Here is a 27,192-nt window from a genome sequence, read left to right on the forward strand (position 1 = left end):
TCAGGAGCTGACGAAAGCTTTATGGACAGGGGACTAGCTAAACAGCTTCAGTTGACCCTCGAACCTCTGCCTTGTCCTCGGGAGGCCAACGCCCTGAATGGCCGACGACTCTGCCGTATTACCCACCGCACTCCCGCTTTGAGTCTAACCATGTCAGGTAATCACTCAGAGATGCTCTCATTTTTAATAATTGACTCGCCTGAATGTCCACTGGTTCTGGGTCATCCTTGGTTAAAAAGACACAATCCACACATTGACTGGACAACTGGACTAATTTTGGGGTGGAGCAAGTTTTGCCACTCATCCTGCCTTGTTTCTGCTTCACCCAGTATCTCTAGTAAGAGCTCTGACCCCTCAGACTTTCCAGATCTCTCCTGTGTCCCTCCCATCTATCTGGATTTAAAGGAGGTCTTTAACAAGTCCCGGGCTACCTCCTTACCTCCGCATCGGCCTTACGACTGCACCATTGACCTCCTCCCTGGGGCCTCTCCTCCGAAGGGTCGTCTCTACTCCCTGTCTGCCCCGGAGAGAGAGGCAATGAACAAGTACATCCAGAGTTCCCTGGCTGCAGGTATAATTCGTCCCTCCTCCTCTCCTGCTGGAGCAGGTTTCTTTTTTGTGGATAAGAAGGACAAGTCGTTACGCCCCTGCATAGACTACAGAGGCCTGAATAATGTCACGGTTAAGAACAGGTACCCTCTTCCACTCATATCCTCTGCATTTGAACTCTTACAAGGAGCTACCATTTTCTCTAAATTGGATTTAAGGAATGCTTATCATCTAGTTCGCATACGAGAGGGGGATGAATGGAAAACTGCATTTAACACTCCTAGTGGCCACTATGAATATCTTGTCATGCCATTCGGTCTCACTAATGCTCCAGCAGTTTTTCAAGCCCTGGTTAATGACATTCTAAGAGACATGTTAAACACATTTGTTTTTGTTTATCTTGATGACATTTTGATTTTTTCTAAGTCTGAGGAGGAGCACGTGCAACACGTCCAGCGGGTTCTTCAGCGGTTGCTGGAGAATCAACTATTTGTCAAGGCAGAAAAAATGCGAGTTCCACCAACGCTCTGTTTCCTTCTTGGGATTCATTGTGGCACCTGACAGTTTCAAGATGGACCCTGATAAGGTTAGTGCTGTCACTGATTGGCCTGTCCCCTCTGATAGAAAGCAGCTGCAGAGATTTTTGGGCTTTGCTAACTTCTACAGACGCTTTATTAGGAACTATAGTTCTGTTGCAGCCCCTCTCCATGCTCTCTCGTCCCCTAAGATCAGGTTCGCATGGAACCCTCAAGCTGAGGAGGCTTTTCAATCCCTCAAGCGGCGGTTCTGCTCTGCTCCCATACTCACCCTGCCAGATCCCAAGCTCCAGTTCATCGTCGAGGTTGATGCCTCTGATGTGGGGGTGGGGGCGGTCCTCTCCCAACGCTTCCCCAAGGACAACAAGGTTCACCCCTGTACTTTCTTTTCTAGAAAACTTTCCCCTGCTGAACAGAGCTACGATGTGGGCAACCGGGAGCTACTGGCCGTCAAGCTGGCTCTGGAAGAGTGGAGGCACTGGCTGGAGGGGGCTGAACAGCCATTTCTGGTGTGGACTGACCACAAGAACCTGGAATACATTAGGACTGCTAAAAGATTGAACTCTCGTCAAGCAAGGTGGGCACTATTTTTCAATCGATTTGATTTCACCCTGTCTTACCGTCCTGGTTCTAGAAACGTCAAGCCAGATGCCCTGTCCCGGCAGTTTCAGCGAGAGGAGACCCCTGAAACTCCTGCCACCATTCTTCCATCCTCCTGTGTCATCGGAGCAGTGACGTGGGGCATAGTTGACGAGGTCACCCAGGCGCTGGAGGGGGAGGAGATTCCTGAAACCTGCCCTGAAAATCGGCTTTATGTCCTGCCCGCCCTCCGTCCACGGGTCCTGCAGTGGGGGCACTCCTCTAACCTTAGCTGTCACCCGGGGGTCGCTCGCTCCATCAGTTTCCTTCAACAGCGTTTCTGGTGGCCAACGCTGAAGGAGGATGTCCAGGAGTTTATAGCTGCCTGCCCTGTCTGTGCCCAGAATAAGACCTCCCACCTGCGGCCTCCTGGTTTGCTCCACCCGTTGCCCATTCCCCGGCGACCCTGGTCTCACATCTCCTTAGACTTTGTCACTGGACTGCCTCCATCAGCAGGTAACAGTTATTCTCACCATAGTGGACAGATTTTCCAAAATGGCTCATTTTGTCCCTTTGTCTAAGCTACCCTCTGCCCAGGAAACGGCAGAGGTCATGTTAAATCGAGTTTTTCGACTGCATGGGCTCCCACAGGATGTTTCGGACCGGGGCCCTCAGTTTGTCTCTCGGTTTTGGAAGGAGTTCTGCAGACTAATCGGGGCTACGGCTAGTCTGTCCTCTGGATTCCACCCCCAGTCCAACGGTCAGACTGAGCGTTACAACCAGGAGCTAGAGACAGGACTCCGCTGTGCTGTATCCCAAGAACCTTCCCTCTGGAGCAGACGTTTGGTTTGGGTAGAATATGCTCACAACTCTCTCCCTGTCTCTGCCACAGGTCTTTCTCCTTTCCAGTGTGTGTATGGATATCAGCCACCTTTGTTTCCTGAAGTAGAGGGCGAGGTCATTGTTCCATCAGCTCGGGCCTTGGTGCGTCGCTGCCACCTAACCTGGAAAAGAGCCCGAGCAGCTCTCCTTCGCACCTCCAGGCGGTACAAGCAGTCAGCTGACAAGCACCGTTCTCAAGCTCCTCGCTACAGGGTGGGTCAAAGAGTCTGGCTTTCCAGCCGAGATCTCCCTCTGCGCCTGGAGTCACGCAAGTTGGCACCGAGGTTTGTTGGCCCATTCTCCATCTCTAAAATAGTGAACCCAGTTGCAGTCCAGCTCAAGCTCCCGAGGACAATGAGGGTTCATCCTACTTTCCATGTTTCCAAGGTCAAGCCCGTCAGAACCAGTCCTCTGGTTCCCTCCTCCAGACCCCCTCCACCCCCCCGGGTTATTGATGGGGGGCCTGTTTACACTGTAAAGCGCCTGCTGGCGGTCCGCCGCAGTGGCCGTGGACTTCAGTACCTTGTTGACTGGGAGGGATATGGACCTGAGGAGAGGTCTTGGGTCCCTTCAAGAGACATTATTGATAAGACACTTATCAGACTTTCAACGGCATCACCCTGATCAACCTGGGACGTCTGGAGCCGTCCCTTGAGGGGGGGGTACTGTAATGTTCTGTGTAACCTGTTTGTTTTAATTTGATCTGTGTTCACTTCCTGTTTTTATTTTGTATCCTGGTGCTTGTGTATCATGTCTAGTGTTACTTCCTGCCTTTGTTCAGTTTCCCGCCAGTTTTTTCCCTACACCTGTATGCCATTGGTAATTAGTCCAGCCTGTGTGTGTATATACCCCTGTGTTTCCACTCACCCTCTGCCAGATTGTCATTGTCACCCTCGTGTGTTCATGTTTTCTAGCCTTGATATCATTGTTTGCTTGCCTGGTTTTTGAACCCTGTTTGGACTTTTGGATTTTGATTTTTGTGGATTGCCCATTTTGGATTGTTCTGCCCTTGCTGACGGATTTCCTGTGTATTACCTTTGAATGTTTTCAGTAAAGTAGTTTTCCTGCTACTGGATTTTTGTGTTTTGGACTTTTTCTCTGCATTTGAGTATCCTTGGTTTAGGATTGTTACAACATGAGGTAATAACTTTACATTTAACAAGTGGATGCATAAAGCCTATGAGTATGAATTCATGTACAAGAACACTTGAAATAAAATGTAATTAAATGCACATAAAGAATATTTATTATATTCTATGAACAATTAATGTATAGGCTTTTTTTTCATTAAATCATTGACCACTTGAGAAAGCAGCCCGCTCTGAAACATATCGATTGACCTATTCTTAATTTAAAAGAGTTCGTCTTTGTTTTCTTTGTAAATTTCTTCGTAAAGCCGTTTTCTGATGCTGAAGTCTCATTGACTTCTGTATAGTCTCGTCACATTATTCTCGCACACATTCAAATGACAACACAAACAACGGTACCTCTGCCAAAGTTCAGTTGAGGATGTGTCCGCAGCACAAATCACCCTCCTCAAACTGCGCATGAACGAAAGCTGCGTGCCAAATGTACAAGATGCTCTGTGATCTTGTAATATGTGAGGTCACGTGACGAGCACACGGACAAGATTCATCCGATAACCCCCTCATACTTTTAATGACAGCCTTTTAATGATGATGAAGGCACACATTTCTGAAAGCTATCGAATTAAAATCTGCAAAAATAAACAGGTAAAGCAAACACAACAGCGGAGTCTGATACGGACACTACTTTTCAACCATTGAAAATATCACATCATCGTTATTTCGCGCCTTGCTGTTTTGAATTTAATTGTTTAATAAAGCTATGAAAACAAATCAGGGCCTCGTTAAGAAGGAAAATGTTTACTGGTGGAAGTATTTACGAGTCCCTAACGAAAAGTCTGTAACATCTATTTTCTTCTCTATTTCTGGACACGCTCCTTTGTATTTAGACCTCCGACCACTAGGTGGAGCATTTGGCTTTTGAAATAAATGACAGATGTTGAGTCTTAGTCATAGACTGTATACTGAGGTGTTGCTGCTTTGTGTAAAGAGACAAAACAACCAGCGTTTTGTTTTTGTTTGCACCTTTTATTTATTATTATTATTATTTCCTATTTGGCTGGAAAAAACAGGAAGCTGCAGGGGCAACGATGGATCAATTGCAAACAACGGCTAATGATGTTTAAAACTGTCACGGTTCATTGTTCACAAAAAGGTGAGGACCCAGATGCAGACTGATATGATTTAATAAGAACAAAAGTCCAACTGAAAATCCAACAAAAACAGGAGATAACACAAGGAGCTGGGTAATCAAAAATCCCAAATAATACACAGGCAAACACAGGAAGACATACCTAGGGTTTTCACAGACAATGACAATGAACCCGCACCGAGACAAGGGAGCACAAAGACTAAATAAACTTAGGAGGTGAGGCTAATCAGACACAGGTGAGACAATCAAGGGGCAGGTGAAAACAATCAGGGCAGGGCACATAGTCAAACAAGCGGGAAACACAAAGGCAGGAAGTGGACCAACACGAAAGACAAGGTGACAAAGTAAAACAGGAAATGATCGAACCAAAGAGACACAAGTGAAATACTTAACTAAACAAGACTAAATACTGACAAGAACACAGAATAAACTAAATACAAAACTAAACGATGAGAAGTCATGACAATAGACAAAGTGACAAGGTAAAACAAGAAAAAATAACTGAACACCGAAATACAAGACAAAACCAGTACTAAACTAGAAACTCATGACAGAAACAAGGATGTTTCTTCACTGATGGAATAAGCAACATATCACTCAAACAATCAACTGTTTCTACATATTTGTACATACTGCAACCTGCGAGCAAAACAGATGTGAAGTTAGAATATTTCTTTTTCTCACGCATGATCTTCAGTGATAGTAGTGTCAGAGCAATTGCACAAATCTGTGGTGTCTGCAGCATGTTCCTTCTTCTAGCATCCTGTTTGATATGCTTAGTCAAAGTTCTTCTGAAAAGACATCCTTACTCAGAGATACACCTGATAAGTAAAACACATCATGAAATACAGTACATGCCAAAGCACAGATGCAGGTTATATGTTTAACGGCTGTCTCTATACTGACCAAGTCTATGATAAAAATGAGAACGACTAACAAGATATATAAATATATCCCAGGATTGGTATGGGCAGACACAGAAGTGAAGGAAATGGTCAAAAACATGATTGGCCAAAAAGGGGTGCTGTGAATCTGCATGCGATTCCTCATCAACTGTGTCTCAGATAATCTGTATTTCAGGTTATTAGCCAACCTTCAGTTTCAAACTAATACATTCAATTTAAAATGATGTGATTCAAATTCAGATGTTTAATTCAACTATTCAAGTTGAGCAATTAAAATTCACATATAAATAATTCAAATTCAGTTTCTACTGACACATATTTGTGCCCATAGGATTGGTATTAGTTGTTTTTTTTATCATGGTTTATTAATAGGCATCAGATAACACATGACCCTCTTTCTGCACCTTTACAGAGCGATTATAAAGATGAAAAGTGACCACGCAGTAAAGTCGTGTGGTGACTATAAGAGGGAAATCATGAGTGGAAAAAAGGGATCTTTGTATAATATTTCAATAAGGATGATAATGGTATAAAAACAAGAACTACATTACAGTCATCATCAATTTTATTTATGAAACAACAAAAACACTTTAACATTTAGAATAAGCTTTTATACAGAGGAAGGATTGTGTTTTATGACAACATGCAACATCTACCAAACACATACAATACACAGACAAAATGTGCTGTGCTGTTTATTCAACTGATAGTCGATTGATAGGAATTTAAAGGCAAACAATTTTATAACTGATTGATCACATATGTGGTTATTCAGGCAAAAATGACATTTCACTGACTCTGTCTCCTAAAATGTGATAATTGGTGTTTTTTCATTGTGTGTTTCCACAGTAAACTAAATGTCTCAAAACAAACAAGCAACAAAAGTAAAAAATAATAATTTGTGTCCAAATAATATGCTATGTTCAGTTTCAGCATTTGTTTCTTCATGTTCTACAGCTCAGTATCCATTGACCTCATTTGGCTCTGACTGGTGTTCACTGGGTTTGTGTCAGTGTGAGAGTCAGACTCCTCTTCCTGGAAAGCAGCCTCCAACATGTTCAGGAAGGATTTACGGACAATATCCCTGAAATCTTGGCCCACAAACACATAGAGCAGTGGGTTCAGGCAGCTGTTGATGAAGGTCAGAATTGTGCTTATTGGAATCCCAATGAAGATGACGATAAATAATGTTGGAGAATTTGTCACAAAATAAGCCAGCTCAATTAGTTTAAAGATGTGATAAGGAGCCCAGCAGAGGAAAAAAGCGGTGATAACTGCAGCGATGATCTTGAAGGTCCGACTGGACTGCCTGGCCAGGGTGTGGTTTCTCCTGAGATGATGGATTATCACAGCATAACAGGAGACAATGACAGTGAAGGGGACTACAAATCCCAGGACGATGCGGGTGATGGTCATGGCCTTAAAACGAAATATTACCAACTCATACACAGACTCATCATAGACATCAGAAAGGGCATAGTTGTTGAAACAGTTGATGACCTCTTCATTTCTAAAGGCTGGTGCAGTGTCCCTGAAGACAAAGTACGGAGCGCTGAGAATCAGAGCCAGCACCCAAACACCCAGACTCACACAGGACGCCTCACGCACACTCCTGTGGTTCCTGGCCCAGACGGGCCACACCACAGCCACACATCTGTCCACACTGATCACCACCAGAATATAGATACTGGCAAACATGTTCAAGGTGATCAGTGTGGTGTTGAGTTTGTACATGAACTTCCCAAAAGGCCAGTGAAAATCCAAAGCCAGTTCAATCACTTGTACGGACGGGAGTGCAGTGAAGAAGAAGTCGGCCACGGCGAGGTTGAGGAACCAAACTGTGTTAACTGTTTTCTCTATCTTGAAGCCGGTCACCCAGATAACCGCTCCATTCCCGAGCACACCAAGAACAGAGACCAGGCAGTAAAAAAAAAGAGACATGATATGGAGAGACCGTCTCAGCTCAGCATAATCATTGTAATCACCACATGAGTCATTTCTATCAGATCCATCAGATGTATTGATGTGATATGAAGGTGCAGTGGTAGTTTTCTCCATTCTTGTCCTGAGACCTGTCATGAAAACATAACATATGTAGTTTATCTATATTTTGTAGAGCTCAAACAGTAACAACCACTACTTTTGATACTGTGACATTTTTCTGAATCAATATTGTAAGAATACTTGTGCCACAGTTGAAACTATAGTTTAGTTCCCCCAACTGACCCATAGGCTTACATGATGCTGCAGAGATGGATCAGACTTGTCAGTCTTATAGGAAGTTCAGAGCCAAGCGGTACTTAGTGTTAACATAGATTCCATCATGATCATGGGTTACTTCATGCATTAATCATTGTGAGTACTTTGCACTATGTTTTTATATGATGTGTTTTTTACCATCTAAAGCAGAACCAAATATTAATCTTGACTTCCAGTGAAACTTAAGTTACAAAAATGTCTAAATGCCCCTTTTAAAAATGCTTCCAGGCTGACCTCGACTTATAGAGTTGAACCATGTTATTATTTCCTGGGACAAATGCTTTTCTGAGTTTCCATGAGGTAATAACTTTACATTTAACAAGTGGATGCATAAAGCCTATGAGTATGAATTCATGTACAAGAACACTTGAAATAAAATGTAATTAAATGCATATAAAGAATATTTATTATATTCTATGAACAATTAATGTATAGGCTTTTTTTTCATTAAATCATTGACCACTTGAGAAAGCAGCCCGCTCTGAAACATATCGATTGACCTATTCTTAATTTAAAAGAGTTCGTCTTTGTTTTCTTTGTAAATTTCTTCGTAAAGCCGTTTTCTGATGCTGAAGTCTCATTGACTTCTGTATAGTCTCGTCACATTATTCTCGCACACATTCAAATGACAACACAAACAACGGTACCTCTGTCAAAGTTCAGTTGAGGATGTGTCCGCAGCACAAATCACCCTCCTCAAACTGCGCGTGAACGAAAACTGCGTGCCAAATGTACAAGATGCTCTGTGATCTTGTAATATGTGAGGTCACGTGACGAGCACACGGACAAGATTCATCCGATAACCCCCTCATACTTTTAATGATGATGAAGGCACACATTTCTGAAAGCTATCGAATTAAAATCTGCAAAAATAAACAGGTAAAGCAAACACAACAGCGGAGTCTGATACTGACACTACTTTTCAACCATTAAAAATATCACATCATCGTTATTTCGCGCCTTGCTGTTTTGAATTTAATTGTTTAATAAAGCTATGAAAACAAATCAGGGCCTCGTTAAGAAGGAAAATGTTTACTGGTGGAAGTATTTACGAGTCCCTAACGAAAAGTGTGTAACATCTATTTTCTTCTCTATTTCTGGACACGCTTCTTTGTATTCAGACCTCCGACCACTAGGTGGAGCATTTGGCTTTTGAAATAAATGACAGATGTTGAGTGTTATTCATAGACTGTATACTGAGGTGTTGCTGCTTTGTGTAAACAGACAAAACAACCAGCGTTTTATTTTTGTTTGCACCTTTTATTTATTATTATTATTATTTCCTATTTGGTTGGAAAAAACAGGAAGCTGCAGGGGCAACGATGGATCAATTGCAAACAACGGCTAATGATGTTTAAAACTGTCACGGTTCATTGTTCACAAAAAGGTGAGGACCCAGATGCAGACTGATATGATTTAATAACAACAAAAGTCCAACTGAAAATCCAACAAAAACAGGAGATAACACAAGGAGCTGGGTAATCAAAAATCCCAAATAATACACAGGCAAACACAGGAAGACATACCTAGGGTTTTCACAGACAATGACAATGAACCCGAACCGAGACAAGGGAGCACAAAGACTAAATAAACTTAGGAGGTGAGGCTAATCAGACACAGGTGAGACAATCAAGGGGCAGGTGAAAACAATCAGGGCAGGGCACATAGTCAAACAAGCGGGAAACACAAAGGCAGGAAGTGGACCAACACGAAAGACAAGGTGACAAAGTAAAACAGGAAATGATCGAACCAAAGAGACACAAGTGAAATACTTAACTAAACAAGACTAAATACTGACAAGAACACAGAATAAACTAAATACAAAACTAAACGATGAGAAGTCATGACAATAGACAAAGTGACAAGGTAAAACAAGAAAAAATAACTGAACACCGAAATACAAGACAAAACCAGTACTAAACTAGAAACTCATGACAGAAACAAGGATGTTTCTTCACTGATGGAATAAGCAACATATCACTCAAACAATCAACTGTTTCTACATATTTGTACATACTGCAACCTGCGAGCAAAACAGATGTGAAGTTAGAATATTTCTTTTTCTCACGCATGATCTTCAGTGATAGTAGTGTCAGAGCAATTGCACAAATCTGTGGTGTCTGCAGCATGTTCCTTCCTCTTAGCATCCTGTTTGATATGCTTAGTCAAAGTTCTTCTGAAAAGACATCCTTACTCAGAGATACACCTGATAAGTAAAACACATCATGAAATACAGTACATGCCAAAGCACAGATGCAGGTTATATGTTTAACGGCTGTCTCTATACTGACCAAGTCTATGATAAAAATGAGAACGACTAACAAGATATATAAATATATCCTGGGATTGGTATGGGCAGACACAGAAGTGAAGGAAATGGTCAAAAACATGATTGGCCAAAAAGGGGTGCTGTGAATCTGCATGCGATTCCTCATCAACTGTGTCTCAGATAATCTGTATTTCAGGTTATTAGCCAACCTTCAGTTTCAAACTAATACATTCAATTTAAAATGATGTGATTCAAATTCAGATGTTTAATTCAACTATTCAAGTTGAGCAATTAAAATTCACATATAAATAATTCAAATTCAGTTTCTACTGACACATATTTGTGCCCATAGGATTGGTATTAGTTGTTTTTTTTATCATGGTTTATTAATAGGCATCAGATAACACATGACCCTCTTTCTGCACCTTTACAGAGCGATTATAAAGATGAAAAGTGACCAAGCAGTAAAGTCGTGTGGTGACTATAAGAGGGAAATCATGAGTGGAAAAAAGGGATCTTTGTATAATATTTCAATAAGGATGATAATGGTATAAAAACAAGAACTACATTACAGTCATCATCAATTTTATTTATGAAACAACAAAAACACTTTAACATTTAGAATAAGCTTTTATACAGAGGAAGGATTGTGTTTTATGAACACATGCAACATCTACCAAACACATACAATACACAGACAAAATGTGCTGTGCTGTTTATTCAACTGATAAGTCGATTGACAGGAATTTAAAGGCAAACAATTTTATAACTGATTGATCACATATGTGGTTATTCAGGCAAAAATGACATTTCACTGACTCTGTCTCCTAAAATGTGATAATTGGTGTTTTTTCATTGTGTGTTTTCACAGTAAACTAAATGTCTCAAAACAAACAAACAACAAAAGTAAAAAATAATAATTTGTGTCCAAATAATATGCTATGTTCAGTTTCAGTATTTGTTTCTTCATGTTCTACAGCTCAGTATCCATTGACCTCATTTGGCTCTGACTGGTGTTCACTGGGTTTGTGTCAGTGTGAGAGTCAGACTCCTCTTCCTGGAAAGCAGCCTCCAACATGTTCAGGAAGGATTTACGGATAAAATCCCTGAAATCTTGGCCCACAAACACATAGAGCAGTGGGTTCAGGCAGCTGTTGATGAAGGTCAGAATTGTGCTTATTGGAATCCCAATGGTGATGACAATATATAATGTTTGAGAATCGGTCTCAAAATAAGTCAGCTCAATTAGATTAAAGATGTAATAAGGAGCCCAGCAGAGGAAAAAAGCGGTGATAACTGCAGCGATGATCTTAAAGGTCCGACTGGACTGCCTGGCCAGGGTGCGGTTTCTCCTGAGATGATGGATTATCACAGCATAACAGGAGACAATGACAGTGAAGGGGACTACAAATCCCAAGAGTAAGCGGGTGATGGTCATGGCCTTAAAACGAAACATTAGCAGCTCATACATAGACTCGTCATCGACATCAGAAAGGGTGTAGTTGTCGAAGCAGTTGATGGTTACATTGTCATCTAATAGATCTGTGTCCCTGAAGACAAAGTACGGAGCGCTGAGAATCAGAGCCAGCACCCAAACACCCAGACTCACACAGGACGCCTTACGCACACTCCTGTGGTTCTGGGCCCAGACGGGCCACACCACAGCCACACATCTGTCCACACTGATCAACACCAGAATATAGACACTGGCAAACATGTTCAAGGTGATCAGTGTGGCGTTGAGTTTGCACATGAACTTCCCAAAAGGCCAGTGAAAATCCAATGCCAGTTTAATCACGTGTACGGACAGGAGTGCAGTGAAGAAGAAGTCGGCCACGGCGAGGTTGAGGAACCAAACTGTTTTAACTGTTTTCTTCATCTTGAAGCCGGTCACCCAGACAACCACTCCGTTCCCGAGCACTCCAAGAACAAAGGCCAGGCAGTAAAAAAAAAGAGACATGATCTTCAGAGACCGTCTCAGCTCAGCATAATCATCGTGATAAGAACACTCATCAGATGAGTCATTTCTATCAGATCCATCAGATGTATTGATGTGATATGAAGGTGCAGTGGTAGTTTTCTCCATTCTTGTCCTGAGACCTGTCATGAAAACATAACATATGTAGTTTATCTATATTTTGTAGAGCTCAAACAGTAATAACCACTACTTTTGATACTGTGACATTTTTGTGAATCAATATTGTAAGAATACTTGTGCCACAGTTGAAACTATAGTTTAGTTCCCCCAACTGACCCATGGGCACTATGTTTTTATATGATGTGTTTTGTACCATCTAAAGCCGAACCAAATATTAATCTTGACTTCCAGTGAAACTAAAGTTACAAAAATGTCTAAATGCCCCTTTTAAAAATGCTTCCAGGCTGACCTCGACTTATAGAGTTGAACCATGTTATTATTTCCTGGGACAAATGCTTTTCTGAGTTTCCATGAGGTAATAACTTTACATTTAACAAGTGGATGCATAAAGCCTATGAGCATGAATTCATGTACAAGAACACTTGAAATAAAATGTAATTAAATGCATATAAAGAATATTTATTATATTTTATGAACAATTAATGTATAGGCTTAAATTATAAGCTGGTTGCGGATAGGTGGTGTTTTTTTTCATTAAATCATTGACCACTTGAGAAAGCAGCCCGCTCTGAAACATATCGATTGACCTATTCTTAATTTAAAAGAGTTCGTCTTTGTTTTCTTTGTAAATTTCTTCGTAAAGCCGTTTTCTGATGCTGAAGTCTCATTGACTTCTGTATAGTCTCGTCACATTATTCTCGCACACATTCAAATGACAACACAAACAACGGTACCTCTGCCAAAGTTCAGTTGAGGATGTGTCCGCAGCACAAATCACCCTCCTCAAACTGCGCGTGAACGAAAGCTGCGTGCCAAATGTACAAGATGCTCTGTGATCTTGTAATATGTGAGGTCACGTGACGAGCACACGGACAAGATTCATCCGATAACCCCCTCATACTTTTAATGACAGCCTTTTAATGACGATGAAGGCACACATTTCTGAAAGCTATCGAATTAAAATCTGCAAAAATAAACAGGTAAAGCAAACACAACAGCGGAGTCTGATACGGACACTACTTTTCAACCATTAAAAATATCACATCATCGTTATTTCGCGCCTTGCTGTTTTGAATTTAATTGTTTAATAAAGCTATGAAAACAAATCAGGGCCTCGTTAAGAAGGAAAATGTTTACTGGTGGAAGTATTTACGAGTCCCTAACGAAAAGTGTGTAACATCTATTTTCTTCTCTATTTCTGGACACGCTTCTTTGTATTCAGACCTCCGACCACTAGGTGGAGCATTTGGCTTTTGAAATAAATGACAGATGTTGATTGTTATTCATAGACTGTATACTGAGGTGTTGCTGCTTTGTGTAAAAGAGACAAAACAACCAGCGTTTTGTTTTTGTTTGCACCTTTTATTTATTATTATTATTATTATTTCATATTTGGTTGGAAAAAACAGGAAGCTGCAGGGGCAACGATGGATCAATTGCAAACAACGGCTGATGTTTGAATCTGTCACGGTTCATTGTTCACAAAAAGGTGAGGACCCAGATGCAGACTGATATGATTTAATAAGAACAAAAGTCCAACTGAAAATCCAACAAAAACAGGAGATAACACAAGGAGCTGGGTAATCAAAAATCCCAAATAATACACAGGCAAACACAGGAAGACATACCTAGGGTTTTCACAGACAATGACAATGAACCCGCACCGAGACAAGGGAGCACAAAGACTAAATAAACTTAGGAGGTGAGGCTAATCAGACACAGGTGAGACAATCAAGGGGCAGGTGAAAACAATCAGGGCAGGGCACATAGTCAAACAAGCGGGAAACACAAAGGCAGGAAGTGGACCAACACGAAAGACAAGGTGACAAAGTAAAACAGGAAATGATCGAACCAAAGAGACACAAGTGAAATACTTAACTAAACAAGACTAAATACTGACAAGAACACAGAATAAACTAAATACAAAACTAAACGATGAGAAGTCATGACAATAGACAAAGTGACAAGGTAAAACAAGAAAAAATAACTGAACACCGAAATACAAGACAAAACCAGTACTAAACTAGAAACTCATGACAGAAACAAGGATGTTTCTTCACTGATGGAATAAGCAACATATCACTCAAACAATCAACTGTTTCTACATATTTGTACATACTGCAACCTGCAAGCAAAACAGATGTGAAGTTAGAATATTTCTTTTTTCACGCATGATCTTCAGTGATAGTAGTGTCAGAGCAATTGCACAAGTCTCTGGTGTGTGCAGCATGTTCCTTCTTCTAGCATCCTGTTTGATATGCTTAGTCAAAGTTCTTCTGAAAAGACATCCTTACTCAGAGATACACCTGATAAGTAAAACACATCATGAAATACAGTACATGCCAAAGCACAGATGCAGGTTATATGTTTAACGGCTGTCTCTATACTGACCAAGTCTATGATAAAAATGAGAACGACTAACAAGATATATAAATATATCCCGGGATTGGTATGGGCAGACACAGAAGCTAAGGAAATGGTCAAAAACTGACACATATTTGTGCCCATAGGATTGGTATTAGTTGTTTTTTTTATCATAGTTTATTAATAGACATCAGATAACACATGACCCTCTTCCTGCACCTTTACAGAGCGATTATTGTAAGAGCCATATTCATGTTTTTGGGAAAGCTGTTTTGTTTTTGTGCCACTGGGTGTCGCTGCACTATTGCTTAAGGTATAAAAGGTGTGGTGATAGTAAATGTAGGTGTGTGTTTGACCCCGGAAGGGCAAACGGTTTTTGACCGCTGTGATGACAGGCGGCATGGCAAACCGCAGCGGTATCGTTTGTATTTGTTGATTGATCGTATAAGGAAACTGGATGATGTATTAACGCTGCATGGTGATTCAATTAAATGGATTGTGTGATGCAAACTTAAGACGCCTGCAGAGATCTTATTTAAAACAACAAAGCAAACGGTAACGTATTGAACTGTACAGCGCGTCAGCCAGGTCACTCCTGGGAGCCAAACACATCGGCAGCTTTAGTAATAGACTAAGCTTCTATATTGTCAAAAACCAGCCAGTTGGAACTTTGTTTGAACCCCCTTCGGCGCGTTTGGCACGTTAAGGAGGCGGCACATAAGGACTGGGAGAGCTATCGGTAGCAAAGCGCAGCGGCTATCGTTGGTGGAGGACGGGTTCGGGCCGCGGAAGGACCGGGGAGCTGTCAGCGGCTATCGTGGAGGACGCTTTCGGGCTGTAGAAGGATCGGGGAGCTGTGAGGATTCCGGCTGCAGTCATTATTGGACCCGAAGCAGGAGCTACGTTGCTAATGCTATGGCAACACCTGTTGAGCATCGTACTCAAATCACTGCATGGCGCCCAACGCAGCATTTAGAGGTATGTGTAGCGCTACACTGTTTATGGCCATTTAGAAATGTGTGCACACATGTCTCTATTGAAATTCAATGCATTGGTTGTCAAAACGGACTGACAGTAGACTTTGCGCTGACTTGACTTTTGCGTGGCGAACTATTGAACTGATTTTGTGACTGTGTATATACCATGGAGAAGAACGCGGCGTCGGATGTGGCTAGCGGGACTGAGAAGGTTTACGTTTGGTCAGATGCTAAAGGAGCCAGCAGTATAACTGGCGGTGCTGAAATGATCACTGAAAAGCGAATGGTTAAACTCACAGCAAAAGCGCTTGCTGATAAATTAGATCGCTTTCAAAATGAAAGAAAATTCAAGCTCAATAAAGCAAAGGTCATTAGAAAAACAATGCAAGGTTTAATGGTGAATGATGATAAAACTGAGTTACAGAATGCTCTTGATGAATTGATAAAGGTTTGTAATGAAGCGAAATTCATTCATGATTCTTTGGTGTCCCTGTTGCCGTGTGACGAAAAAGAAAAACATGAAACGTGGTTTAAAGCGAGCATGATATCAAATGATGAGACTATTGTCAATGCAAAAAGGTTGGTTTTGTGTCATGATGAATTTACTGCGCATGGAAATGTTAGTCATGTGGAGGACAACGTGCGTCCTGAGGACAGTGTATCAAATGCGGGTAGCAAACGCTCTAGTCAAAGGAGCCATCGCAGCAGCAACTCAAGCACTACATCCTCTGCACGCATAAAAGCTGAGGCTGATAGAGCCGCCCTTCTTGCTCGCCAAGCAGCTTTAAAGGAGAGACATGCTTTGGAGCAACAGCAGGAGCAGCTGAGGAGGAAAAAAGAGGAACTTGACTTGGAGGTGGACTTGGCTGCTTTTAATGCTAAGCTGGCAGTATTACAGGCTTGTGATGCTCACAGTTCTTCAGGAGGCTCAAATGGCATGAACTCTTACTTTGAAAAGGAAAAGGAGAACGCAGCACCAGTCATTGCCTTAAACCCCATGGCAAAGGAGTACCAACAGTCTGCATTGAAACTTTCACAACAGAATCATCATCTGACAAACTAAAATCCATTGATGTGCGGCAAAACCAAATTGTACAATTGGTGCAAACTGTTACAAGCCCCCAGTGGCCCCCAAATGAACAGCAGCAGGGAAATAACGTACTAGCAACATCACTGCATGTGCAATGTCAGCCTATGGTTGCTCAATCAAATGATGGATCGAGACAATGTTCAGAAACACAACAGACAATGAATCAAAACTCTCCTACTGATGACATACTTAACATCATGCACAGGCAAAATGACATAACAGCAGCTCTGGTGCAGCAACAGCTTTCCTTATCTCTGCCGCCACGAGATATTCCTACTTTTGAAGGAGACCCTCTCAAATACAGAATATTTGTAAAGGCTTTTGAGCAAGGAGTCGAAGTAAAAGCAAGTAAAGCTGATTGTCTTTATTATTTGGAACAATTTACCTGAGGACAGCCACGAGATTTGGTGCGTAGCTGCTTGCATATGGAACCTGAAAGTGGTTATATAGTGGCAAAAGGTCTTTTGCAGACACATTTTGGCAATCACTTCAAAATAGCAACAGCTTACATGGAGAGGGCTTTGGCTTGGCAATCAATTAAATCTGAAGAGATGAATGCACTCCAAGCCTATGCTTTATTTCTGCGTGGCTGCTGCAACGCGATGGAGGACCTTCAGTACTTGCAAGAGCTTGACATGCCGGTCAACATGAGAGCTATTGTTTCCAAATTACCATTCAGAATGAGAGATCAATGGAGAAGCAAAGCTCATGACATAATGGAAAGAACAAATGACAGAGCTCACATCAAAGACTTAGTGGCATTTATTGAACGCCATGTCAGAATTCTTTCAGATCCTCTGTTTGGTAACATACAGGACCCCGGATTTGGTGTTTCTGGGACAAAGACTCTAACCAGGTTTAAAGCTCAGCACAGAGAAAAAGTAAAGCAAAGTGTTGTTGCTACCACAGTAACTTCTACAAACCTACCTGAAAGAATGGAACATCAAATGAAGATGGAGAAAGCTGGGTGCCTCTGCTGTGCTCGTGGGCACTCATTGGACGAGTGTAAGGAACTCAATGGAAAGAAACACAAAGACAAGATTCACTTTCTGTGGGAAATGGGAGTTTGTTTTGCATGTTTATCTGCGGGTCACATGAGCCGTGACTGTGAAAACCGGTTGATATGCAGAATATGTGGGAAAACTCACCCAACCTTGCTTCATATAAAAAGGCAAGCAGCTCCAGAGCAGCAAAGAGAAGCGTTGAATGAACAGCCTCCTGTAGTAACAACATGTGGACATACAGGGGCCGGTAAGGACCAGTGTGCGCTATCTATCCTTCCTGTAAAGGTGAAGGCTTCAAAAGGAAATCGCATAATAACAACATATGCCTTCTTGGATCCTGGCAGCTCTGGCACATTCTGTTCTGAACATCTCATGACGAAGCTGAATGCTGCAGGTAAAAGAACCAGCTTTCTGCTACGCACAATGGGGCAAGAAACAGTGAAGACTGCTTACTCCTTGACTGGTTTAGAGGTTGCTGGTCTTGAAAGTAATGATTTTCACGTGCTTCCAGATGTTCTCACTCAGGAGAAAATGCCTGTGAATGCTGAAGACATCGTGACACAGGAAGATCTGGATAAATGGCCACATTTAGAAAAGGTATGCATCCCAAGCATCGAGAAAAAGGTCGACCTGTTAATTGGCACCAATGCTCCCAGGTTATTGGAACCATGGGAGGTCATCAACAGCTGCGGGAATGGCCCGTATGCTATCAGGACAGTGCTGGGATGGTCCATAAATGGTCCACTGAATGGAAACAGTGGCACCATGGAGGCAGAATTTCCCTCTGCAATAGTAAATAGGATTGCTGTGTGTAAACTGGAGGAGATGTTGGTTGCCCAATATAACCATGACTTCAATGACAAGAATGTGGAGGATGAACAAATGTCAAGAGAAGAAATCAAGTTTTTGGAAATTGTCAGTCACTCAGCAAAACACGTGGATGGACATTACAGCCTGAAAATGCCTTTTAGGAAAGAGCATCCCATGCTCCCAAATAATCTATCAGTGGCCAAACAAAGGATTCTTGGACTCAAAAAAAGGTTTCAAAAAGATGAACAGTTTCATCAGGAGTACGCAGAATTCCTAAATGATGTCATTGGTAAAGGTTATGCCGAGAAAATCCCTCAGCATCAGTTGGACTGTGAAGAAGGGAAGGTCTGGTATATCCCACATCATGGTGTTTACCATCCCACAAAGGAAAAATTACGGGTTGTGTTTGACTGCGGGGCAACGTTTAAAGGAAGATCATTAAACAACAAACTCTTCCAGGGTCCTAACCTGACAAACAGTCTAATGGGAGTGCTTACAAGATTTAGACAAGAGCCTGTAGCTTTAATGGCAGACATACAGCAGATGTTCTATCAGGTCAACGTTGCAGAGACTGACAAAGACTTCCTACGTTTCTTGTGGTGGCCTGACGGTGACTTGAGTCAAGAAATTGCAGAGTATCGAATGACCGTCCACCTGTTTGGGGCAGTTTCATCCCCTAGCTGCGCTTGCTTTGCACTCAGGAAGACAGCAGAGGATGGGCAGGCATTCTTCCCTGCTGATGCAATTCAATCAGTAAACCAAAACTTCTATGTCGACGACTGTTTGAAGAGCACATCATCAGAAGAAGAAGCCATTCAGTTGATTAAACATCTTACAGCTCTCTGTCAAAGAGGAGGATTCTGTTTAACCAAGTGGGTCAGTAACAGCCGAAGGGTGCTGCGGACAGTCCCAGAAGAACACAGAGCTAAGGACTTAAAGGAACTGGATTTGGATAGGGACAATCTTCCCTTGGAGAGAGCCCTTGGTCTCCAGTGGTGCATAGAGAGTGATGCATTTCAGTTCAAGATTCTGTCAAAACAACGTCCCTACACAAGACGTGGCATGCTGTCTATGCTCAGTTCAGTATATGACCCTTTGGGGTTTATTGCACCAGTCACTTTACCTGGCAAAGTCTTGCTGCAGGAGCTCTGCAGGAGAAACTCCGGATGGGACGAAAGCTTGCCTTGTGACATATTGCTGCAGTGGAGAAAGTGGTTGGAAGAGCTTAGCAGTTTGCCAAAATTTACCATCAGCAGGTGCATTAAGCCAAAGGAGTTTGAACAACCCACACTAGCCCAGCTGCATCACTTTTCAGATGCAAGTGAAGGAGGGTATGGCATTGTTAGCTACATCCGGTTGGAGAACAACAACAATGTGCATGTTGCATTTCTGCTTGGCAAATCAAGAGTTACACCACTGAAGCCCGTCACCATTCCTCGTCTGGAGCTTACTGCTGCAGTCCTTGCTGTTCGTGTGGACAGAATGTTGAGATCTGAGCTGCAGCTGCAATTGGAAGACTCATTCTTCTGGACAGATAGCACTTCAGTGCTGAAGTATATAATGAATGAAGACAGGCGCTTTCATACTTTCGTGGCTAACAGGGTGACAACCATCAGAGATGCGACAAAGGTGTCCCAATGGAAGTATGTTAACACCAAAGATAATCCTGCAGACGATGCGTCTAGAGGCAGCAAAGTCAATGACATACTGACTGGTAGCAGGTGGATTGAAGGACCCAACTTTCTTCGCAAGCCAGAAAGGTATTGGCCAGAAAATGTCATGGAAATCAGCATTCCATCGGATGATCCGGAGGTCAAAAGTGAGGTCATTGTGAATGCTGTTATTGCCAAGGACCTGTCTAATGCCACTGGCCAACTAATTGCATATTTCTCAGAATGGAGGAGGCTCAAAGTTGCTGTTGCTTGGTTCCTCAAAATCAAAGGAATTCTCTTGAAGTTGAGTCAAAGAAGAAAGGAACTGCAAGCTTCTAATGCAAACAATCCACTCACACACGTACAGTTGGAGATGCAGAAGGTGAAAGGATCGTTTGGAGGTCAGAGCATCTCAGCTGATGATCTATGTGAGGCAGAAATTGCAATTGTACGGTTCGCTCAGCAGCAGCAGTTTAAGTCAGAAATTGATGCTCTCTCATCTGGAAGGTCAGCAGTCAGGAAGGGAAGTCCTATTTACAAACTGGATCCTTGCCTGGAGAACGGCCTGCTTAGAGTTGGGGGAAGACTGAGTAGGTCAGCCTTGCCAGAAGAAGTCAAGCATCCGCTTATCCTCACAAAAGACCAGCACATATCAACGCTTATTCTGAGGCATATCCACCAGCAACTGGGTCATAGTGGTAGAAACCACACACTATCCAAGCTCAGGAAAAAGTATTGGATTACAAAGGCTCCTTCAGCAATAAGGAAAGTCATAAATGACTGTCGGGCGTGCAGACTCCATGCAGCAAGAGCAGGTGAGCAAAAGATGGCAGACCTTCCATTGGAGAGGATTTTGCCTGATCTCCCTCCTTTTACGGGTTGGTGTCGATTATTTTGGACCAATTGAGGTCAAGCGAGGAAGAAGCTTGTGTAAACGCTATGGAGTGGTCTTTACCTGTTTAGCAAGCAGAGCTGTTCACCTTGAGGTCGCCAACTCACTGGATACTGATGCTTGTATAAACGCTTTGCGGCGATTTATAAGTAGAAGAGGCCAAGTTTCTCATATGCTGTCAGACAACGGTACCAATTTTGTTGGCGCAAATAGGGAACTGAAGGAGGCTCTTGCTGCACTTCAACATGACCAGATCCAAAGAGCGCTTATTTCAGCTGGAGTAGACTGGAAATTCAATCCTCCAGGAGCATCTCATTTTGGAGGAGTTTGGGAGCGAATGATACGAACAATAAAGCGTGTTCTCAAATCTGTGTTACACCAGCAGCAATTGGATGATGACAGCCTTCACACAATTCTCTGTGAAGTTGAGGCCATATTAAATGACCGACCTATCACCCAGCTGTCAGAGGATCCCAATGATCTTGAACCTCTCACGCCAAATCATATTCTCCTTCTGAAAGGCAAACCTGCATTACCACCTGGGCTGTTTGTGAAACAGGATCTGTATGCAAAAAGAAGGTGGAGACAGGTTCAATACATCTCGGATCTGTTCTGGAAGCGATGGGTGCATGAGTACCTCCCTCTGCTTCAAGAGAGGCAAAAATGGAACAGAGAAAGGAGGAGTCTTGGCCTGGAGACATCGTCATTGTCGTGGATTCAACTGCACCTCGTGGCTCTTGGCTGCTCGGCCGAGTGATCGAAACATTTCCTGACAAACATGGTGTTGTTCGGTCTGTTCGCCTTAAAACAAAGTCGAATGTGTTGGAAAGACCAGTCACCAAACTTTGTTTATTGAATGCAGCTGAGGATGTTTAATGGTAACAGTGTTTGTGTTCATGGCTCTTTTGTTTGTTTTGTGTGAATTGTTAGCTCCACTTGTCACTAACAATTAGGGGCCGGAGTGTAAGAGCCATATTCATGTTTTTGGGAAAGCTGTTTTGTTTTTGTGCCACTGGGTGTCGCTGCACTATTGCTTAAGGTATAAAAGGTGTGGTGATAGTAAATGTAGGTGTGTGTTTGACCCCGGAAGGGCAAACGGTTTTTGACCGCTGTGATGACAGGCGGCATGGCAAACCGCAGCTGTATCGTTTGTATTTGTTGATCGATCGTATAAGGAAACTGGATGATGTATTAACGCTGCATGGTGATTCAATTAAATGGATTGTGTGATGCAAACTTAAGACGCCTGCAGAGATCTTATTTAAAACAACAAAGCAAACGGTAACGTATTGAACTGTACAGCGCGTCAGCCAGGTCACTCCTGGGAGCCAAACACATCGGCAGCTTTAGTAATAGACTAAGCTTCTATAATTATAAAGATGAAAAGTGACCACGCAGTAAAGTCGTGTGGTGACTATAAGAGGGAAATCATGAGTGGAAAAAAGGGATCTTTGTATAATATTTCAATAAGGATGATAATGGTATAAAAACAAGAACTACATTACAGTCATCATCAATTTTATTTATGAAACAACAAAAACACTTTAACATTTAGAATAAGCTTTTATACAGAGGAAGGATTGTGTTTTATGACAACATGCAACATCTACCAAACACATACAATACACAGACAAAATGTGCTGTGCTGTTTATTCAACTGATAAGTCGATTGACAGGAATTTAAAGGCAAACAATTTTATAACTGATTGATCACATATGTGGTTATTCAGGCAAAAATGACATTTCACTGACTCTGTCTCCTAAAATGTGATAATTGGTGTTTTTTCATTGTGTGTTTCCACAGTAAACTAAATGTCTCAAAACAAACAAACAACAAAAGTAAAAAATAATAATTTGTGTCCAAATAATATGCTATGTTCAGTTTCAGTATTTGTTTCTTCATGTTCTACAGCTCAGTATCCATTGACCTCATTTGGCTCTGACTGGTGTTCACTGGGTTTGTGTCAGTGTGAGAGTCAGACTCCTCTTCCTGGAAAGCAGCCTCCAACATGTTCAGGAAGGATTTACGGACAATATCCCTGAAATCTTGGCCCACAAACACATAGAGCAGTGGGTTCAGGCAGCTGTTGATGAAGGTCAGAATTGTGCTTATTGGAATCCCAATGAAGATGACGATAAATAATGTTGGAGAATAGGTCACAAAATAAGCCAGCTCAATTAGAATAAAGATGTAATAAGGAGCCCAGCAGAGGAAAAAAGGCAATGACAGTGAAGGGGACTACAAATCCCAGGACGATGCAGGTGATGGTCATGGCCTTAAAACGAAATATTACCAACTCATACACAGACTCATCATAGACATCAGAAAGGGCATAGTTGTTGAAACAGTCGATGACCTCTTCATTTCTAAAGGCTGGTGCAGTGTCCCTAAAGACAAAGTACGGAGCGCTGAGAATCAGAGCCAGCGCCCAAACACCCTGACTCACACAGGACGCCTTACGCACACTCCTGTGGTTCCTGGCCCAGACGGGCCACACCACAGCCACACATCTGTCCACACTGATCACCACCAGAATATAGATACTGGCAAACATGTTCAAGGTGATCAGTGTGGTGTTGAGTTTGCACATGAACTTCCCGAAAGGCCAGTGAAAATCCAAAGCCAGTTTAATCACTTGTACGGACAGGAGTGCAGTGAAGAAGAAGTCGGCCACGGCGAGGTTGAGGAACCAAACTGTGTTAACTGTTTTCTCTATCTTGAAGCCGGTCACCCAGATAACCACTCCGTTCCCGAGCACTCCAAGAACAAAGACCAGGCAGTAAAAAAAAAGAGACATGATATGGAGAGACCGTCTCAGCTCAACATAATCATTGTAATAGTAATACTCATCAGATGAGTCATTTCTATCAGATCCATCAGATGTATTGATGTGATATGAAGGTGCAGTGGTAGTTTTCTCCATTCTTGTCCTGAGACCTGTCATGAAAACATAACATATGTAGTTTATCTATATTTTGTAGAGCTCAAACAGTAACAACCACTACTTTTGATACTGTGACATTTTTGTGAATCAATATTTTAAGAATACTTGTGCCACAGTTGAAACTATAGTTTAGTTCCCCCCACTGACCCATAGGCCTACATGATGCTGCAGAGATGGATCAGACCTGTCAGTCTTATAGGAAGTTCAGAGCCAAGCGGTACTTAGTGTTAACATATATGCCATCATGATCATGGGTTACTTCATGCATTAATCATTGTGAGTACTTTGCACTATGTTTTTATATGATGTGTTTTTTTACCATCTAAAGCCAAACCAAATATTAATCTTGACTTCCAGTGAAACTAAAGTTACAAAAATGTCTAAATGCCCCTTTTAAAAATGCTTCCAGGCTGTCCTCGACTTATAGAGTTGAACCATGTTATTATTTCCTGGGACAAATGCTTTTCTGAGTTTCCATGAGGTAATAACTTTACATTTAACAAGTGGATGCATAAAGCCTATGAGCATGAATTCATGTACGAACAACACTTGAAATAAAATGTAATTAAATGCACATAAAGAATATTTATTATATTCTATGAACAATTAATGTATAGGCTTAAATTATAAGCTGGTTGCGGATAGGTGGTGTTTTTTTTCATTAAATCATTGACCACTTGAGAAAGCAGCCCGCTCTGAAACATATCGATTGACCTATTCTTAATTTAAAAGAGTTCGTCTTTGTTTTCTTTGTAAATTTCTTCGTAAAGCCGTTTTCTGATGCTGAAGTCTCATTGACTTTTTTATAGTCTCGTCACATTATTCTCGCACACATTCAAATGACAACACAAACAACGGTACCTCTGTCAAAGTTCAGTTGAAGATGTGTCCGCAGCACAAATCACCCTCCTCAAACTGCGCGTGAACGAAAGCTGCGTGCCAAATGTACAAGATGCTCTGTGATCTTGTAATATGTGAGGTCACGTGACGAGCACACGGACAAGATTCATCCGATAACCCCCTCATACTTTTAATGACAGCGGAGTCTGATACTGACACTACTTTTCAACAATTAAAAATATCACATCATCGTTACTTCGCACCTTGCTGTTTTGAATTTAATTGTTTAATAAAGCTATGAAAACAAATCAGGGCCTCGTTTAGAAGGAAAATGTTTACTGGTGGAAGTATTTACGAAATACTTAAATCATGGGTCCAAGTCCCTCAAGAAAAGTGTGTAACATCTATTTTCTTTTCTATTTCTGGACATGTTTCTTTGAACTACATCCTGAAACATCTCCCCCCTAGAACATGGGTCCTGTTTGAAGACTGCCTGAATGTGGACCTGAGCTGCATAATGTGTTTATCCCCATGTGAGTAGCGCTCATGTTTCCTGAAGTGTAATTGCTCTGCATTGACTGTTTTAATTGATGTATGAACATGAAGACTACAAGTTTAAATGCCCCCTCTCTTCACTCTGCACCACATTACAGTCACAGCAGCATTTGCCATTGTGTGAAGTGATGTTTGTTGAGTAGTTAATAAAAGAGTGGGCTTCCACTTTCCATTTGAAAGCTTTACACATAAACATAACAAAATCTATTTAGATCCATCACTGCAGGTAATTACATTTTTCAAACCTAAGCCTTATTAGCCTACTATAATTAACAGCTTAATTCAGAAGGAGTCAGTTATCTGTATGTTCCTTCCTGTTAGACAGATTTCCTGTCCGCGGCGAGTTAAAGATAAGTGCTTATCTCTCTCAGCTTCTGATGTTTGCTGTTTTTTAAGATGCACCTGAGTCACAATGCTGGAGGGTGAATGGAGAACCTCCTTTGAGTTGAAATATACTTTATGAGGTTAAACATTTTCCTCTCCTGGTAAATAAATAAATTAAATAATATGATGTCATAAAAAAATACTATAATTAATAAAATGTAGATTATGTGATTGGCGACTTCCTACTTAGAAATACTATCACGAGGTATTATCACGAATTGTGTGTGTTATACAATTTATTATTATTCATTATCATTATTACAACATCTGTTCTACAGTATGTTTCAGTGAATGAAACTTGAGCCTTTTTTTCCAGGAATTTTGATTATATAGTACAAACAGTCAAAATAATATTTTCATCATTTATGGATCTTTGAAGAGTTGAACATCAGGGGTATCAAATATCGACATGTTAATGTTACATCATAATATTCAAAACAGTAAAACAAAGAATAATTGAGCCTTTGGACACTTTTTTACTGTTGTTGAGTTGAATAATAATGTAAATCTAACTCCTTTAGGAAATATCTTATAGTATCTGAAGACATTACACATAATTGTTACTCAGAACTATTTGCTTCTTCCAATTACCTGTTTGTAAAAGGTGATTTAGCTAAATTATTGTCAATGCTTCTTATGAATAATTCCAGTTGTACTGTAAGTCACTAAAGTCTATGAATGTAAAGCCTTACTGACCCTGAAGTCTGGAGGCATGTGACCTATAGGACAGAGCATTACTTGAACTGTTACACTGCAAAATGGATTATTGCCTTCTGTTTGTAAATTTCTGCTTTGCATTTGATACATAACCATCTGAAAAGCACTGAACCAGGTAACTGGACGACCTCCATACATCATGTGTGAAGTGTGATGAAACAGTGCTTAATTGAATTCTCTGAGAAATGCAGGAGTGACAGGAGCACACTAACGTATTGCATCACCTTTAATCTCATATCTGCTTAAAAGCGGAAGTACAAATACTTTGTTACGCACTTTGCACCAAAGCTTTATCATCTTTTCATGCGAAAAAAGTAAAGCATGACCAACACAGAAATGAGAGTTTCCTTTTTAGGACTGTTTAAACATTATCCTCTGACCCACTCAGAGTTCTGGGAGCCCCTTATGATTTCTATCCACTACAAATGGAGGGAGAACTTGAGGTTTTGGGAATAACCACCAAATGGCTATTTGTTTATTCATTTTTGTTAGTTGATGGGAAACCAATAGACCAACTGTCACGTTTAGGAGGATTCGAACAAAGAAGGAGAGGACTCACGTGCAGACTATGGTGATTTATTAACAAAAACTCAAAATACAAAAGGGTGGAGCAAAATCTTCTAATCAACCAAAAGGCCAAAAGGGCA

The 27,192-nt window shown here is 41.5% G+C and overlaps 2 protein-coding genes across 2 annotated transcripts; both read right to left on the reverse strand.

Annotated features, from left to right (window-relative positions):
• Nucleotides 1-6,633: 6,633 nt before the first annotated feature.
• On the reverse strand, nucleotides 6,634-7,747 carry LOC138584739 (chemerin-like receptor 1). Its single transcript, XM_069657044.1, has one exon. It carries the CDS (start codon nucleotides 7,745-7,747, stop codon nucleotides 6,641-6,643), a length of 1,107 nt encoding a protein of 368 aa, XP_069513145.1. The 3' UTR covers nucleotides 6,634-6,640.
• Nucleotides 7,748-11,070: 3,323 nt separating this feature from the next.
• On the reverse strand, nucleotides 11,071-12,124 carry LOC138584561 (chemerin-like receptor 1). Its single transcript, XM_069656825.1, has one exon. The coding sequence runs from the start codon at nucleotides 12,094-12,096 to the stop codon at nucleotides 11,191-11,193; it is 906 nt and encodes a 301-aa protein (XP_069512926.1). The 5' UTR covers nucleotides 12,097-12,124; the 3' UTR covers nucleotides 11,071-11,190.
• Nucleotides 12,125-27,192: the final 15,068 nt, after the last annotated feature.

The sequence above is a fragment of the Semicossyphus pulcher genome, unplaced genomic scaffold, assembly GCF_022749685.1.
Source record: "Semicossyphus pulcher isolate SPU_LCO1_2020_fin unplaced genomic scaffold, fSemPul1.0.p SCAF_9, whole genome shotgun sequence".
Classification (NCBI taxonomy): domain Eukaryota; kingdom Metazoa; phylum Chordata; class Actinopteri; order Labriformes; family Labridae; genus Semicossyphus; species Semicossyphus pulcher.

Excerpts from the sequence above, each read along its gene's own strand:
- LOC138584739 (XM_069657044.1), bottom strand. The coding sequence starts at position 7,747 with ATGGAGAAAACTACCACTGCACCTTCATATCACATCAATACATCTGAT.
- LOC138584561 (XM_069656825.1), bottom strand. The coding sequence starts at position 12,096 with ATGAAGAAAACAGTTAAAACAGTTTGGTTCCTCAACCTCGCCGTGGCC.